At 43.2% G+C, this 18,577-nt stretch overlaps 1 protein-coding gene across 2 annotated transcripts in view; it reads right to left on the reverse strand.

Moving 5' to 3' along the window:
- The window catches only part of zfhx4 (zinc finger homeobox 4), a 71,369-nt gene that overhangs the window by 33,579 nt on the left and 19,213 nt on the right, over positions 1 to 18,577 (reverse strand). For both annotated transcript variants that reach the window (XM_046877709.1, XM_046877708.1), the window contains exons 2-4: positions 18,309 to 18,577; positions 16,807 to 17,309; positions 1,652 to 1,883 (exon numbers count right to left, since the gene is read on the reverse strand). The exon at positions 18,309 to 18,577 is cut by the window's right edge and continues 2,343 nt beyond it. In XM_046877709.1, the coding sequence (XP_046733665.1) occupies positions 1,652 to 1,883; positions 16,807 to 17,309; positions 18,309 to 18,577 (1,004 nt within the window). The remainder of the gene's footprint in view (positions 1 to 1,651; positions 1,884 to 16,806; positions 17,310 to 18,308) is intronic.

The raw sequence follows: 18,577 nt of genomic DNA on the forward strand, positions 1-18,577 counted from the left end.
TCCTTCATATTTACATGTAGTCATCATGTATAGGGAGATTCATCTATTGTGTTCGCAGGATAAAAACTTCCTTCATGGCGAACTTCAAACGCTGAGATTATGGGGTTAAACTACTTAAAAAATCTGCCTCCTACTAAGAGCAGGGGCAATAAAAAATAAATAAAAAATTAACACCCCTCCCTCCACCCTCCACCCCCTTTTGCCCTTTGTTCAAGGTTGGAACTGATTAGAGCTGCGCTCTCTTGGCTCGAAACTTTGGGAACATTTGTGCGGAATCAAAACATTTCACCGTAACAGCAGTAGCCGCTTTTGTGTCTGTCTTGAATTGCGTGAGGAAAAGCAACACGTGAGGAAGTCCTAACATTTCTGGGGTTTGTTCTGTTGTTTGAGGCATAAATTCGAGACGAGTATTCGGGTTTAAATACATTAACAACCGTCTCGGACTGGGAGGGAAAGTAAAAAAAAAAAAAAAAAAAAAAAAAAAGCACACATTATGAAATGCATTCTGGGAATTTCTGAAGGAGTAAAAAAAAAAAAAAAACATTGCATAAAAAAGCAGCGCATCTGAGAAAATACGCTCCGTCAGTGTTTCTTCGTTCGGGTCAAGAAAATGGATATGTAAAAAGGATTTAAAACAGTATAAAGGAAACAGGAGGATAATGTAAGTGTAAAGGTAAGAGAGAAAGAGAGAGAGAGAATGAGTGTGTGTAGGTGTGTGTGCAGGGGGTGGGGGGGTGGTTTGGGGGGGATTGCACAAAAAAAGTGGGCCGTCTTGCTAAATTCACAATAATGATTTATCTAACTGGACTTTACTGCTGCACCCAAACCTCAGTGCACCTTTGATCCAGCTATAATTAAAACCAAACGTACAAGTCTCATTTATTTCCAATACAGGCTGGTTATAAAAGTGTAGTTTCACATGTGGTTTTCGGTTCAGGACCATCTGGTTCTGGAGTTCGTATATAAACAGGACACTTCGGAGAACAGAGATTAATTCAGCTTTGGAATGCCATTCAAAATGTGTTAGCTGTGGGCTTTTTCTGGGGTTTTTTCCCCCAGTCAGGTCAAACAAAGCAAAAAAACAAGGTGAGCGCTTTTCTCATTTCGTAGAAGGATCATTAACATTAACATAGGAATTGTTATATAATGAGCCCCGACTTGGTCTTATGTTTTAAATTATGGACCCCCGTCCTCCCTCCATCCCTCCCTCCCTCCTCCCCCTCCTCAAATAAAACTATTAATCTTTTTTTCTTTTTTTTTTTTTTCTCCTCCAAACGTTTTACAGTCCTGTTACACTTATTAGCTGCTGGCAGTCTCGAAACTTTTAAATGAAAGCCAAATTGCTTTGGTCATGAGAAAGGAAATTAAAGCTCACTCTAGGGGGAAGAATTTCACTCCGAGATCCTCCCAAGGTAGAGTTTCATAACCTCCTGCGTGCCTGCTTAAGATGTCACCGCATGCAGGACGGTTGCGTGTTACTGATATAAAAAGAAGGGTTCTAATAAGAACAGCATGTTCATTTCGGGGAGATTAGGAGGAGCAGAAGCGCTCCGGGTAAAAAAAAAAAAAGAGGAAGACGAAGAGGAGAAGAAGAAGAGGAGAAGGTTGGCATGGGAGAGTGGGCGTGGAGAAACAGAAATGGTGCACTCACCGGTTTCGGCTTGAGGGCAGTCCTTGATGAAGAAGATCTCGGCGAGGTTGTCCTCCTCCAGCGGCAGACCTTGCTGGTGCAGCTGCAGCTTCCTCAGTCCTTCGTTCTGCTGGTGCTTGAGCGAGCGTTGGTGTTGCACCAGGTTCAGCTTGGCTTTGCTTGAGTAGTCACACAGTGCGCAGTAGAAGGAGCACGAGTCCGAGCTGCACGCGCTCTCCTGTTTTTGCAAGTGCTGCAAGCGAGGAGGGGAAGAAAGAGAAAAAAAAACAGATGGAGGAAGGAAAAGAAAGAGAGAGAGAGAGAGAGAGAGAGAGAGTTAAAAAGCGCTATGCATGGAATCGCATGGAATAACAGAAGCTGTTTGTCTCGCTGGCTGGAGGAGCACCTACACGAACCAGATACTTCCCTTTCCCATAATAATCTCCATGACATGAAATGCATTCCTTCCATCTTTGTGCAAACATAAATACTGATAACAAAGAGAGATTGTAAAAGTTTCCCCCTCCCTGTGCTTCACAGAGGCCGTGTGATGAAGAAAGACAGACCGACAGTTAGCAAAGCGAGAAACAGAGAGAGAGAGAGAGAGAGAGAGAGAGAGGGAGGGAAGGAAGGACAGAAAGAAAGAAACAGAGGTTCTGTCAGCCATCACACAATCCAGGACACAGGAGTAATTCAGAACGACTAAAAAGTCCAGCTTAACTTTAAGCCTGGTCTCTGCGCAACCTTCGTGCGGGCGGATGAAAGGAGACGGGATCTGGTGGGGGTAATTTACTATCAGAGACGAGATAAAGAGACGAAAACAAATCCACACAGCGAGTCCATAAAACTACTACAGGCCTGAATCGCAAGCAGGATGAAAGAGAAAGTGACTCTGCACTTCTACACAGATTCATTAAAGGATCCTCAAACAGGACAAAATGGAGGAAGTAATCCAGAGAAGGGCGTGACCTCAAATAATGTCCGATTTTAGACATTTATATGAATATATGTGTTCCAGTCCATTATAACCCCATTAAATGTGCATTATATGATCTATTCAATGTAAAAGAGGTGGAAGTAAGAAAGTACAAATACTTTCACTCGTTTTATTTTTTACACAAATATCTTTTTACATTTTTACACCAGACTCATTACTTCAGTTTTAATCTGTTTGGTGATACATTTTTCTTCTCATTGTGTCGTTTTTTGTTCATTAACCTGTTTCTTGTCATTGTGCTGCAATTTCAATCCACTGGTGGATCATTTCCCGTCTCTCACACAACACAGATGTGGACTAGTTTCTGAAGCTCACAGTGAGCAGGCAGAACGCAGTAAGAAGTCTGGGGTTCACATGGATGAGACAGAGGGAGTCAGTGATGAGAACAGAGACATTCCTGATCACCTGATCATCATCATCTTTTCTCTGCTCGTGTTCTATATGGTGGATCTTTAGCCTGGATACATTCATTAGGGAACAACATTTGAAATGTATTTTGTATTTATATATTAATATGACGTGAGGTTCAGTTACCAGCATGACACTAAAACAGGTAGTAATAATGGCAAATTTTTACTTAAGTACATGTCAGAACCCAAACTTCTTTTCTTTCACTTGAGTGAAAAAAGTGCAGTCAGAACTTTAAGCAGAACATTTAGAGAGGAATAAATGATGAAGAAACTCCAGACTCGAATTGATTAAGTAAAGATTTTCGTGACAAATTGATAATAGGAACATTTATAGATATAATACATCAGTAAGTGTAAAGGGACAACTACATGCTTTGTGTACTTCATCCACCGCTACTTACGAGCGCTAAGTTCACCCGGCTAGCAACGTCTTTACTAACACACATGTCCTTATGTTTTCCCACCGAGCAAACTAGCTCAAAAAACGAATTAGCATTCGTTACAGATCAGTAACATGATGCATATTTTTCTCTCATTCTCTGATCAATTCCATATCGGATCAAATCTATTGAGCTTATAACTGTGATATGAGATCTATATCAATAATCACACAATATCAAAACATTATCATCATCATCAGAGCGAGCTGTTTAGCATTTCAACATGCTGTTTGGACAGCTTTAGCGTCTTATTAGCCGGCTTCTAAACCCAAGTGGTCTCTCTCTACACAACACAAAGCCCATGCTCCCTCAGGTCCCAACATGCGTGCGTGTGTGTGTGTTTATGTTCTCTAATCCACAAGACCTCAGTCACCACCATATTGCTGACGTTCAACAACCGGACTTACACAGGCAATCCATGCACGCACACACACACACACACACACCCCAACACTCACACACACAGCAACAATGTGCACTTGGGTTTCATAAAAAAGCTAAGAGGAAATCCTGTGCCACTTTCTCATGCTAATTCAGCTACTGTTTACAGCTATTAGCCTGCAGCTCAGCGCCTCATTTCTCTCTCCATTATGGCGTCCGGTGGGTCATCTGGTTAGAGTAAACGGAACGGCCTCCCTCCCTCACTCAACCTCTCGTACAAGACTAATGGGATTCTTCTTTTTAAGCGTCAACACACACACACACACACACACACACACACACATATGCAGGTAGCTAGGACTTCCTAAGCTTGTTAATTTAGACAAGGGTCTCGAATGGGAGACTGAGCACAGAGGGGGAGAGGGTGCCAAAAAAAATAAAAGCGTAGGAGTATTTAAAACCTCAGCTTTGTGTGCACAATCAGGAACTGTCCAGCGCTGCATATTGTTCTATGCAGGACTGATGTGTGGCGAGCGGTGGGGTTCCGGCATTCACGACTGCCTGCCAATTGTGGGCCTTTAATTTAGGGTGAAGTTTTGCATTAAAATTGTGCAGAGTTGCACCATGCAAGGCTGAGGCTTTCACGCAGAATGGTAACCCTGCCACCCACCTACAGCACACACACACACACACACTTTTATATATATATATATATATATATATATATATATATATATATATATATATATATATATATATAAAATGTGTGTAAGTGAGGGTGTGTTTTGTATACACACACACACACACACACACACACACACACATATATATATATATATATATATATATATATATATATATATATATATATATATATATATATATATAAAATGTGTGTAAGTGAGGGTGTGTTTTGTATACACACACACACACACACACACACACACACACACACACACTGAACAGATGCCCATCCCCCAGTGCTATTCCCCAGGAAAGCTAAGCATATCAAGTGTGCCTACTGTACTTGCAGGCTAATGAACAATGCACAAAAACAAAAGCAAGAGCGAGGCCTCCATTATCTGATCTTCCACTGGAACACAAAACGGGCCTTCTCTCAAACCGAGAGGAAGTGCCAGCCAGCCTGCAGGTGTGAGCTCCCTAAAAGAAAAGCCTTTGACTAAATAGATTCTTTGACTGTCAGAGATTAGAGTCATGGCACCAGTGGTAACACACATCTTTTTTTCCCCCTCTTTCTCACTCTTTAAAAAAAAAAAAACTTTGCTAGTATTTTCTCACGGGTCTGCCGGAATGCTCTGCGTGCGGGGGCTCTACAAGGCCATTGAAATGTCTTAAGTTTTAATTAAGTTGAAGTTGCCACAAGAAAGCTTTTTTGGCCCGGTTTCAGGCTCATTAATTACGCCTATCTTTGTTTCTTTTCTTAAAGCCGGGGCCCCTCCCCAGGCGAATAACCCCGGAGGTTACTTGTTTTTTGGCCTCCCTGTGTGTCTAGAACCCTAAACAGAGTCCAGGCCATCGAAATGTTTAAAAAAAAGGCCTCTGACGTAACATCACAAACTCCACACTCCTGCCCTGGAGTCGCTACAGAAGCGGTCGCTGTGTACGAAGAAACGCACAATTACACAAGCCGCACATTTCGTAATAGAATTCGGTTCCTAACGTTTCGCTTATGAAACCTCGTTTATACATCGATTCTGACCGAACGCAATCTCGAAGCAATTAAAACTCCTCTCTAGGTTCTCTGAAACCAGTTGTCTGGACAACCTTTTGAATGATTAATTGATTCTCAATAGCACAAATAGGCACAGTGAAACATTTCAGCTCAGGTCTATTAAAAATGTTTTCCGAGAAAACAGCCAAATAATTTCCCAATGCATGACCGAGCCGTCTTACAATTAATATCTTTCGCTGATAAACAACACTTAGCTTTGGGGTTTGTTCGCTGGCTATTGTACGAGGCACGCTCATCCTCCTGTCGCCGTATTTTACCCCACTTTAGCAGCCTCAATTACGGGGTAATATAAAGTGGATTTGCATCTCATGTGAACGGGGTCGGCCGCAGATCTTAAATTATTCTCGCGCACAGTTATTGCTGAGTATCCGTTTTCATGGTCCTAATAAAACACAATACAACCGGACTTGTCAAATGGTTTAAATATCACACAGAAACAAACTGTCTACAATTTTACAAAACATTAATATATTCAAGGATATTCTAAATCAGCGAATTCCTGGTTGTTTTCTCAAGGCCTATATTGAAATATGGTATTTTTCTTGTCCCTTTTATAGAACCCTTTGGCATAAGCCCAAGGTGATCTGAACCTCAAGTCCGGAGATTTCTGATTTATGAGGTTTAAACTTACCATGCTTGGGGAAAACGCTTATCCACGGCCTGCAAAAATCTAAATGTTTGTGGCGTCGTGTAACATATTATACCCCCGGACCAACATCCAGCACACTCCCTACATGTCAGGAAACCGCTGGCAAAAGAGAGAAGTCCTATTTATAAAAGAATTCGCTCAAACCTTATTGAGAAGGTGTGTTAAGAGTGCCAGAAGAACAAAAGCAGAAAAAAATACGACGCCAACAGATAAATCTTTTCAAACAGCCTTTTCTTGAGCACTCTGAAATCAGGCCGAGTGTTGTTGGTGGCAAAAAGGCTCATCAAGGACAATATGGGGCACACTTGTGTCTTTGATGGATAATTGTTCTGGATTAGCATTTGGCAAACAACCAAGAGCCGGAACTCATCGGGGACCAATCATTTTCGCTAACGCTCCGTCTCTGGGCATCCCTCATCATGCCAGCATGCCAGGGGCAGAGACGAGGGGATTCCCAAAGCGGGTGGTCCGAGGGGCGTACCCCTCTCCCTCGACCTAATCAGGCATCCATCTGACAGCGCAGAGGGGGAACACGGCACAGTGCCAGGCTGCCAAAACAATGCATCTCAAGGCACCAGGGACCCCTCTTCACCTGTCAAATGGAGCCCCAATTCCCATGGAGCGTGTTTATTCACTCCCCCTGCAACCTGACATAGGGACTTATTTATTTATGCTGACTTCAATGATTACAAAACACCTCCTCTCGCCCCTCTGTATTCGGCCTGTCTCCTGACAACAGTAGGAGTTTCCGCTGCGACAAACCAGACTCATTAGCAGCGTTCGGAAACAAGGTGAGTTTTGCGTCCGCGTTCATTCGGCCAGTTCCAACTCGCTCTCGAAAGAGAAGGAAAAGGGAGAATCAGTTCATCCCTAACCAAGAACAAATTAGAGCATTCTGTGCAAACATGCTCTTTTTTTCCTGTCATTAACCATAAAAAACCCACCTAATGAACACGTACCTAAAATAAGCTGTGGCATAATTGCCCTGGAGCCGTGTAACCACCGCAACTATTTCCTAATAACATGGTGCGGTGAAATGAAAACTGTATCTGTATCTAAACGCATCAGCATTTTCTGCCTTCACACTTTCCTTTATCCCGTAAAGATCCCCTTTGAGAAAGAGCGGTGTTATTCCGCGACCCTGCGACTCGATGGGGAAAAAAGGACAAGCAACAAAGCTGGTTTTGTTCCTCAAAGCATTTTAAACACATACCAGCCTCACTTGGATGCCAGCCAGATATACCATTCCATCAATACTGACACCCCGCAAACACATGTTACCAGTAAGCGCCTGAAGAAATAAATGAAATGCTATATCATAGACGCTGCTGGCAACCTGAGCGAGATTCTTGAGCGAGAGGTATGCCTTCCCCTGCATTCCATTTCCGAGCTCTTTCACAAGGCCACTGTCTTCTCGCCGAAAAGCATGCGACGGCTCTGAAAAAGCGCCTCGTTCGGCCCCTTGCTCTCCCCCTGCCTATACAAATCCAAAGGAATGTATCAAAGGGCTCCAAATTGCCTGAGCTATTTGTTTTTTCTTTGCAAAATCCATCAGGGATGTCACATGTAATTGTGGCTTTGGGTATTCAGGCCAAGGCAGGGCCTTATTGGTGAGCAGCTTAGAGGTCATGTAACAATAATAATCATCCTAACAAATGGAGGCCAAAAAAGAGTAAACAAATTAGCACAATGAGTCTTTTTGCGGCGTGAGATTTCTCAAGAGGAGTGATGGAGCAGTTCAAGACACACCCTCTGGTCTCTCCAAAAAAATGCCCAGTCCATAACTATATCTATCCACAATGTGTTATTTAAGAAGCCCAGGTTTATGAGCTAACGTACGAGCCTAATCCAGAACAGTGACGGACTGGACCACTGTATGTTTCGTATGGACTAATGTTGTCACGTGACTAAAAGTGCACATTAGATACTTTATTCCCAGCTGATTGTTTTCCACTTCACATATGCATTTCATGTTCTATTATATCGCGTGATCCATTTATTACATTACTTCCGTGTATGTGCACCGTGTATGTGCGCGTGTTTCGACTCCTCCATCTGCCAAGAGGCCAGACTGTGAGAAATGTCTTTTAACGATTCGAAAACGCTGATTGATCTGCGGCACGATATTTCATCGATTGCTGTTAGCGCCGATCCTCGCTCTCTCGCTCGCTCGTTCGCTCCTGCAGTAAATACAGCTGTGGGCTTTGGGAACGAAGCATCCGGCAGCTTCACACATACCTCACCAGCAGTAATAGCACACGCCAGAGAGAGACGGAGAGGGAAATGTTTTCACAGGGAGCTAATGTTGTTGATCTGGTATGTGTCATTAGGCCTGGGATAGTGGCTATGAAGTAGGATCTCTCGTGCCTGCTTCGTGAACATGGTGGAAAATGAAAATGGAGAAAATGCGTGCGAGAAAAAAAAAAAAGTTCTTACTGCTGTCACACACTGGCCTTCTGTGTACAAAGACTAAAAGACTAGCATGCAGTGGCATTCTCTGGTCACATGCTCCAGAAAAATCTGTCTTCTGCTCAAATTCAGGTCAGGAGGTCAGCTCTGTATTAGCATGAACTTCAATGCAAAAAAAAAAAAAAAAAAAAGAAATGGCATTGACAATATATCAGGATGTTCCTGAGAATCATTTTCTGCACAATCTCTGCATTATGTTCGTTTTCTAAAGAAGCTACAGTACACGAAATCTAATTCTAATCACAGCGATAGGAATAATGCACCGGAATCTACTTTCAGTGTAAGCATGAGTGCTGGGGAATTGCATCTGCATATCACCTCTTGCCTCAATAGTTGATATGGAAGATTAAGGAGCGGTGCTTAATCTTCGCCCGCTAATCCTTCCTACTGCGAACGCAGACACGAGTGTTCGTCCGCTCTTCAAATTGCCTTAAAAGAAAGCAAACTGGCGACGAAAATGGAGGCGTATTTATATTACGGTGATTTAAAATCTGTCGCCTGGACACTTATTTCCCATTAAATCCACTGACCTCACCATTACCCTTAAAAGCTTTGCTTGTCTTCAGCAGGAAGTGAAGAAGTCCAGAGGCTCCAGCGCCTGTGCACTTCAGCCTCTTCTTTCCATGATTTAATTCATCATCAAGTTCAGCCAGATCAGCATAGCATGGACCTGACCTCCTCAGCTAGCGTGGTTGGAAAAGGCTAATTACCGGGCTAAACTCGAACTGGAACAGGGACGATCTATATCGCCTTCTGGACCTAAGAGAAATATAACTACATTGATGAGGGGTCAAATTTGTTATTTGGTATCCTTAACCCGGTAAAACGGTTCTGTCTTTATTTCTTATAAATACATTACGAGTATTGTATAAACATTATAATGTGGTCTAAACAGATCCAGATATAGGAAGTACACTATTATTATTATTATCTTTTAAGAAAGCTTGCCAAAAAGGTTCCTGGGGTATCTAAAGGAAAAAGAACGAGTGGGAAGATTTTATTTCCGTGCCTGCCTATGTGATCAGATATGAATAAAGTCAACCTTGAGAAACGTGATGTGTTTACTATGCATTAATCCTTAGTAACTGCCTGGTCAGGGTCACAGGCTACTAGTTTATTTATATTTCAGAAAAATAGAACCGAGTAGATTTGTTAGAAAAGATATTGTGGGTCGGTACAAACGGCAATAATAACCGAGTGAGAGGGATGAAAAATAAGAATGTGGACAGATCCGTATTTGAGATTTGAAAGATTCGGGACTGGAGTGATGTAGCTGAGGCTGAGGAACTGTCAGAGCCAAATTTCACACCCCATGGTGGTATTTCTACGTCTGGAAGAAAACACGTCGAGTTTAATCCAGAATTCGGTTTTATTCCCGAAAACCAAACAGATATAGAGCTCTGAAGTCTTTATATTTTATAGGTACAGGACCTTTGAGTGTAAATGTCGACTTTTTTTCCACCTTGTGTATCTGATAAGCTTGCGACTGAGCCCCGCCCAGGGACTGTGCGCTTCTTCCTATTCATGCTTTTAAACACTGAAGCCTTTCATATCCCATCTGCCTTCAACACAGCACGGAGGTGGCTCCCTGATTTGCAACCTATTAGAGCAAGCGAAGGGCAGGGGGGTGGGAAGTAGGGTTTCGGCGTGGTGGTGGTGGTGGGGGGTTAAAAGAGTGGCAAGCAGGAGCATCAGGATCAGGAGGGGGAACACATTTAAAGAGCTCTTTTTCCTCCTTTCCTCCTCTTAGCCCTCGACGAGAGCAGCTCTTAAAGGCAGAGCTTTGCATATTGTGCTAAGAAAGCTACAGGAAACAAGCCTTTGAGGGCAACTGCTTTTAACCCTGGCTTTCTCAAGAGAGCCTAGGCAAATAGCACACAGACCAACAAGAACACACACACACACACTCACTCATTAATATGCATTCATGGAAACGAGGATCTCCGAAGTAACAACGTGAGCCAATACAACCGGAAGCTCAGAGTTTAGACCTGTAAAATGGAGGACACTATTTGAGTGTGTGTTTTTTTTTCATTGAAAAGCTTTAGTCATAATCCACATACCAAAGTCCACTCAACATACCACAGACCACTTTGAAGATTACTGACATGTTTTCCTTTGTTCCTTGTCGATGAACAGGAGAAACAAAAAAACTACCTTAAATACGCAAACCGAACACTCGAATTTTTGTGTAGCGGCTAAATGCTAAGCTAGCTCGATTTCATTTTTTTTGCTACAAAGGCAAATTGGGTTTTTATTTTATGTCATATTGTCATACTGCATTATTTGTGATGCAGTCTGAAGTCAGGAGACGCTCAGAAATGTTACCGCGTTTAAATGGAGAGTTACAGAAGGCCTGAAGTGTTTCGTGACTGATGGACCAGGCAGTGTATGACCGCACATGTGAAGTAACCCGACAAAAAAAAAAAAGGTCTGGTCGGGTTAAAGCCATACTTTTTGCTGCCAAACCACATTGCACTTTGAGCGATTTCAACTTCCCACTAAAAAAAAAAAATTTAATCAAATGAAATTTATGCACTAAAGCTTCATTAGAGGTTCTGTGTCCATATTGGGATCCCGACCTTTTTGCACACCACCACCCCTTTTTAAAACTCCAATATTTCAAAAAGCGAATTCAGCCAAACTCATGAATGTAATCCCAAAACAAGTGAGTGGAACTTCTATCAGGTCTATTTCTAAGCATTAAGGATTACTAGTAGCGGTCTAATCCTGCTGAACCTAAGGGAGGTAAATCGTATTGTGTTGGAAATCCTGGCTGGGGAAGAACAGGAGGCTAAATGGGTTCTTTGCTCTGTAATCGAATATCACACACTACTCATCTATTCAGCCAGCACCTAATGTTTAAAACCAATTACTGGAGGTATGCTGTCTGGCATTTGGTCTGCGATAATGTATGCAAAAACTGTCACCCGTGACTGTTGTTCTGCTTTGACTATGCACCGTCTCAGACCATGGAGTTATTAAATATTATCAATAAATATCTATGCGTATATTGATCACATTCACACCCTTTCAGTTCTTTTCAATAAGTGAATGGCTTCATCATGGTCTGAGTTTTTAGACAAAACACACACACACACACACACACACACACACACACACACACACACACACACACACACGTGGGCCAGAACTGAACCAGAAGAAGGAGCTCATGGGAATTGGTGATGTGCAGACATATGTTTATCGTCCAATAATCCTTTCCAGGCAGGAGTCCTACATTTGCGCCCACCTCTGCGTCTGGAGACTTAAAACAAAGCTAATTACCTTCTCTACTTTTTTTTTTTTCCTAAACCAAGAGTATCATATTATTGCAATTCAACTCCTTTCAGTGCCGACCTTATCAGCGCTTGATGAGTCATCCTTTGTTAAGCTGGCTCTCAAATCCCAGAAGAATTGAACAGGGTGGGTGAAGGGGGGGGGGGCAAAAAACGAATGAAAGGGGAGGGAAGGGGGAAAAAATGACAAACTTCTGCCACTCTTTGTTTTGAGGCAGTGTGACGCTCCTTTTTTGGTTTTGCCCCCCCCTTTCACCGTCCATCGTCCTCCGTTCCTCCACCCCCTGCTGTTGCTCCCATACCTGTCAGCCTCAATAGCCTTCACAGTGGCTGCACACAGACAAATGGGCTGACCTGGCCAGCCTGGATGACCCCAGGGCCAGCAGAAAGATCACGTCTGGTTATTAATATCAGAGCGTTCTTTAACTCAAGAATGTACTACGAGAATCCAGAGGTGGAGTGGGCTTCAGTTAAGTGCTGAGTCGCTTGTGTTGTCACTCAGCACTCGCTGGAGCTTGAATGTAGAGATGATGTAAAAGCTCAGAAAATACGAGGGGGGCAAATATCAGAAATTCCTATTCCTATTAATATCTATGAGAATTATAAAGAAAGGCAGCAAGGAAAGGCCTGGCCAAAGCCTGTGGCTTTTTGTGTTTTCGCAGCCGCACTCGTCTGTCTTTATGCTTTAATTATAACCTCCTCCCCCTCTCCATGCACCCTCCCACTGACAGATTCCCATTGTAATCCCGGCGCAGGTGAAAGATGAGAGCGTTTGAATAATCTGGTCGCTCCAGTGGGCAGGAGGAAGAGGGAGGGCACACGTGTGTTTATGCATGCAAACATAATCGCGCCTTGATCAAACCCTGCATGGACATCAGCTAGTGTCTTTTCATACTCGCTGCTTTTTCCCAAAAAAAAGCTCCAAAAAAAAGACAAAAAAAAATAATCGACAGGCTGTTGGAAAGCCCTGGAAACCACCGGAGCAGGTGTGTACGTCGTACGGGAAAAGTCTCCGGTCCTTGCACTATACGCTACGACTTTTTAATGCAAATACATTTGACTCCATGTCCTCATCGGCGTGGAGCCGAAATGACAGTCCAATAATTATAGCTGCATATATATGGGACATTTGATTTTCAAATGAGAGGGACGTGGGCTTGACCTTCAGTAATGAGTGTGGTATAACGGCGTGGACTTAATAACGTGCCTATCAACTGGCGGCCATCTTGATTTTTTTTTTTTTTTAATTGAGGTTTTGGGAAAGGATACGACGCCCTTGTAGAGAAAAAAAAACCACTGGAAGAGAAAAAATCTGATAAATCTGAAATTTCTCCAATTTCTCCATCTCCCTTTTTTCTCCCCCTATTCACCCCTCCTTCCTGCTCGCCCTTTCTCTCCGCGCTCTCTCCTCTTTTAATTTCCCCTCTCATTTCCCTGCCCCGACCAATGATGTTGCCATCCGTATCATGGATAATGAGATGGGCTATCTGCTGCTCCCCGGGGACAGGACTGTGGAGAGCCAGTGGCCCTCTCTACCAGAAAAGATGAGCAGTGGATGTGCCAGGGTCCCGATGGTCTTGGAAATGGAAGAGAGAGAGAGAGAGAGAGAGAGAGAGAGAGACGAGGAGGAGGAGGAGGAGTAGAAGAGAAACGAGGAAACAGAAGACAAATACAAATATGGGAATAATGTGGTGGCCTCCAGACAGACACAGCAGTCCAGTTCACCTGTGAGCACTTCATAACTCCTGGCTGGGGTGCACCAAGATCCGAAGAGATAAAAAGAGAAAAACAGATAGAACGAGAGAAAGAGCGGGAGAGAAAGAAAGAGAGAGGCCCAGCTGATGAACAGGTGCGGTTTGGTATTTGAGTTTCCTCGCTCACACTCCGACTCCGACACACTGACCATGAACATTCTTGGCTCTAAATGACCCAAATGCCCAGTGCAAATCCTCTCTTTGGAGAAACACACATTTCCTGCCATTTCCTAACCGAGCGTTACGCTGCCTTTGAATGGTCATGACAGATTTATAATCGCACCACATCTGCATTTATTTGAGTGTTTATTATTAATAATTATATCATGACTATATATCATTATTATAGGCTCAATCCAAACAGTAACAGATTATATATATATAATTTTTGCAGTATTTCAAACCTATGAGAATCCAGAGCCAATTTTCGTTCATGTATTTACCTTTTAAAAAAAAAAAAAGTCACCTTGTGCTAATAGCGTTTTATTCTCTATTTTGATCTCTTTTGGAAATATGCAGAAGCCATTTTTTTTTCCCGTTTTGTATCTTCAGTCCTTTTTAAATCATAAAGATATTTATTATTCCAGGTCCATGTGGAAATGTCGTCAACGCTTTGTTCTTTTCTCTGCCTGGCCAAACGACCCAATCCCATGTGCCTTTCACCTTTAAACATAAAAAGAGAGGTGTTTTTTTCTGGTCAAATAAAGAAGTCTCTATTTTTTTAAGCTTTACTACCATATGTCTATGAGTGAAATATTCTCATTTCTGCCAAACGCATTAAAGTCTGCATCTGTAAAACACATTTCCCCCCTCCTGGCATAAAAAAATGGAGGCAGGCAAGAGTGCAGGACGAATCGACTGCTTAGGGTTTAAAAAAATGTATAAATAAAAAGAAAAAATTCACTTTCAAGTCTTGATTCGAGGTCTTTCTCCTCAAATCTTCTGCACTGGAAATAAAGCTCTGATTAGATTACTTCATTATTTTCTTTTTGAAAGAGCAGGCTTTGTCGCGCTGCGGCTGGATCTATCGTCACGTGAACGCAAAACAATGGCAGCATTTTAATCCCCACAACAGCCACCTGCATTTAGAAAGGAACAGGTTGGAAAAAAAAAAAAAAGTATTACTGTTATGGTCGGACTCATTATTTTAAAAACATCACTATAAATTACATTTCACTACCAGACACAGCGTAAGCGCTTCAGCTTTATCTGGGATTGCTGGAATCGTCATCCGATGCCTGGTTAATTATATTTAATGCCGCCGACTTAAAAAAAATGGAAAAAAAATCTCCACGACGCGCTCCCGTGTACACGAGCGTGCAAACGACCTGCAGCCGCAGCCATGTCTATGCATGCGGCAGCAACCGCATGCTGTTGAGCTCATGACTAAGCTAGGCCTTTCTCACCTCCTAATCTTCAGTCTACTTGTCTTCCTACATGATCTCCAATGCTCTTTGTTACCATGGAATCCTTTTTTGTTTGCTTAGAGAATTAGTGCAGCCCTTATGAGGAAAAAAAAAAAGAGAGAGAGAGAGGGTGGTGGGGGTGAAAAAAAAAAGTTTGAAATTGCTGAGGATTTCAAAACATTCCCATGGACAGGGTTTTTAATGCCAGGCTTCGAAAAATTCCACATGCGGATCTTTCAGGGCTTCATTTGGCTCACGCTGACTTCACTCGTCAGAGGATTTGCTCTTTGTTGCTCAGTTACTAACGCCACATCACCAACACCGAGTGAATGCATGAAGAAAGTGATTCTTATTTTACTCTCTCTCTCTCTCTCTCTCTCTCTCTCTTGTTTTTTTTTTTTTTTAGGTGCAGTCTTATGGTTAAATGAATATTCTTGGAAAGGCCTCTTTGTGTATTTCTCTTTTTCGGTGTACCCTGTTAAAAGGCCCCTCGGAGACGCTTTCGTTATGAGGCAGGGTAATAAAATCGTATTTCATTATTACGATTACAGACCTGCCAATTCCAGGCGCAGTCTAGCCATTGTCAGTCGCTAAATTAACTTTTTATAAATATACAGCCGAGGGGGGGTTCGGCTCATGCGCACGTTTTTGCCAAAAGTGACGAAGGCTGGTCGATAGATCATCATTACGTTAATATGGTTTATCCAGAGAAGTCCACTAATGAGTCTGGGATGCAGTGTAGGTCTATGATTTCAGGATATCAGTATTATTGTTTCAGGCAATCACACCAGGCCAGTAAGTCAACACCCAAAAGCACTTAAGCACAGGATGAAACTACAATGGCCTCGGTCTTAAGCACTACCACCCCCGAACTGGATCATCTATCCTATATTTTTGCCCTGCGAATACTATCCAAATGATTCATACGGCGGCTTTTTGACCAAACCTCCACTGAAAATAATCACAACCCAGAGAGACTTTTCAGTGAGCCTTCCCACAACTAGTCATCTTCTTAAGTCATCTCATGAGAGCTTTCCTAATCACGAGGTGACAAGGCAGAATTTCGGAATGGTACAGATTCGGAAAAGACAAAATAGCAGCCTGGCTTGCTGCTCCATAGTGATATTTCTGACACGAAACTCAATTAGGTTTGATTTTTCGAAAGGCATCATGTAAATAGGCTGACTGGTATGTCCCTGGCCTGGGGCGTCTTTACAGGAAAGGGAGAAGGAAAACTGGAAAAGGGTGATGGCAGAGGAGCAAATCAAATTTACAGCTCGCTTAATGACATTTGACATCATAAAAACAAAGGTGCTGGAAAACAAATATCCCCGTATTTACCTGTGCTCGACCACAGGCACTGAATCAGCGCTCTGTCTCAGGCCACTGCGCTAGCCACCGTCCATTTAGCTCGGCTACATTATGAGGTGTAATGGAGAAGGATAATGTACATACGCTGGTTTGCATTTAGCAAAGCAGCCCACGGCACGGATTGTGGGTTGGGTTGAGCATGCGGACACTCACACACGCACTCACGATCACACAGGAACTTGCTCAGACACTCACACACAGATTAGAGATATCAGATCAGTAACGCTCGGGGTGAAAAGGCCCTGACCTTGTAGAGCTTGAGCGCTGCCTCGTGCCTCTGGTTGGTGGTGTGTAGCCGCAGCTTCTCCACGCTGTTGCTGTAGTAGTCGCAGGCGTTGCACTTGAGGTGCACGGGATTGCCGATGGCGATGCACTTGAGGCGCCACTGGTTGGCCTTGCCTCCTTCTTTGATGTGGGCGACAAGCTGGTACTTCTGCATGTGCTTATCAGTCTTGCAGTGGAGCTGGAAGTTGGCCTTGAGCTGCGTGTTGTAGTTGCACAGCTTGCACTGATACACGTCGCCCATCACGGCCCTCCACTCGTCTTCTGGGAGCAGGCGTTCGGCCGCCACGTGTGCGTTCAGAGTCTCCAGGCTGTCCGTGGTGAACTTGTTGCACACGGCGCACTGGAAAAGTTTCAGCAGCGGGTCACTGATGCAAGGCGACAGCTCTCCGGCGGAGAGGATAGACAAGTCCTCTGCCATTAGCTGACCACTCGCGAGACGCAGTTCTGACGGGAGCTCGTTATTTACTGCAGGGAAGGACAGAAGGGTAGAGGTGGACAAAGGTAGATGTTTTAGAGAAACTGGAGTAGGGCACCCACACAAAAGGATTTGCTAAAATAAAACCCTGGTGAGGAGTAGTGGACTGTATAAAGCCTTAACTATAAAAAGCCATAATGGGATTGAATCAGGATCAATTACAATCATCCCTTTCAACTTCTAACCCCATCCCACCCACCCACCCCTTTAGATAGCTTTAATTACTCCTACTGGGCATGTGGTACCTGAGTATGTTCTGTATTTTTTCTACCGAGAGAAATCTGCTATAAAATAAGCACAGAACATCATCTAACATGTGGCTAATTGTACATTTCTTTGATCCTTGCTCATTTTTACAAGTCAAATACATAATTTCTCAATGTGCTACAAAAGAAATTCAATAACTGCACAAGTTTAATATCTGAATCTTTTTGTAGACCGTATGTAGCGATCTGAGTTGAAATATGAGCATATGTGTGGCTGCTTTTTGAATAAAGGACAAAGAAATCACAGAAACAATAGACTGTGACAGGCTAATATATGTGCCAGCTCATGCTAAGAGGAAAGGTAAAGACATGCAGAGAGGCATTTGTTTTCAGCATTGAGAATTCAGAGGCTGCATCTGCTCGGTCATGACCTGCAGCTCTGGAGTGGGGGATAAAAGAGTGAGAAAGCTGCTGTCAGGTCATTGTGAAAGTTCCAGGGGAAAACTACTCCATACTGTTGGTTTTTCGATAAGGTCTTTCGGCTCAGGGATGGGAGATGGAGATGGATTAAGCTGACTTAAAAAAATTAAGAATGAAAGATTAAGAATAATTCCCACGAGGCAGGTCATACTCGCTTTTAATCAGCGACTGGGTTTGGAAAAATAAGATACAATAAAGGGTGGAGTGATAAAGGCAGTACGAGTGAGAGGGCCAGGAATAGAGGGAAAGAGAGACACAGAGACAAAGACAAACAAAACCAATGAACGAAAAATATTTACTCACCCAGCCCTGGAGCAAGAGCTGTGGCACCGCTGGGATCCATTTGGAAAGGGTTAATCATCATTTGAGGATCAGAATGGTTGTCCAGTTTCATGCCGGTCAGGCCAATGTTCTGCGCAAGGTAGTACTGGTAGAGCTCCGCTTCGGCTGGTGCCAGGCCCAAGTGAAGGTTGTGCTGGATCTGCTTCATGTTCTGCTGCAGGAGCATCATGTTGTGCATGTGCTTCTCGCTCGTCATGTGAATGCGCAAATTCCGTGCCACGTTGGTTTCG

Source organism: Silurus meridionalis, chromosome 21, assembly GCF_014805685.1.
Source record: "Silurus meridionalis isolate SWU-2019-XX chromosome 21, ASM1480568v1, whole genome shotgun sequence".
NCBI classification, from domain to species: Eukaryota; Metazoa; Chordata; class Actinopteri; order Siluriformes; family Siluridae; genus Silurus; species Silurus meridionalis.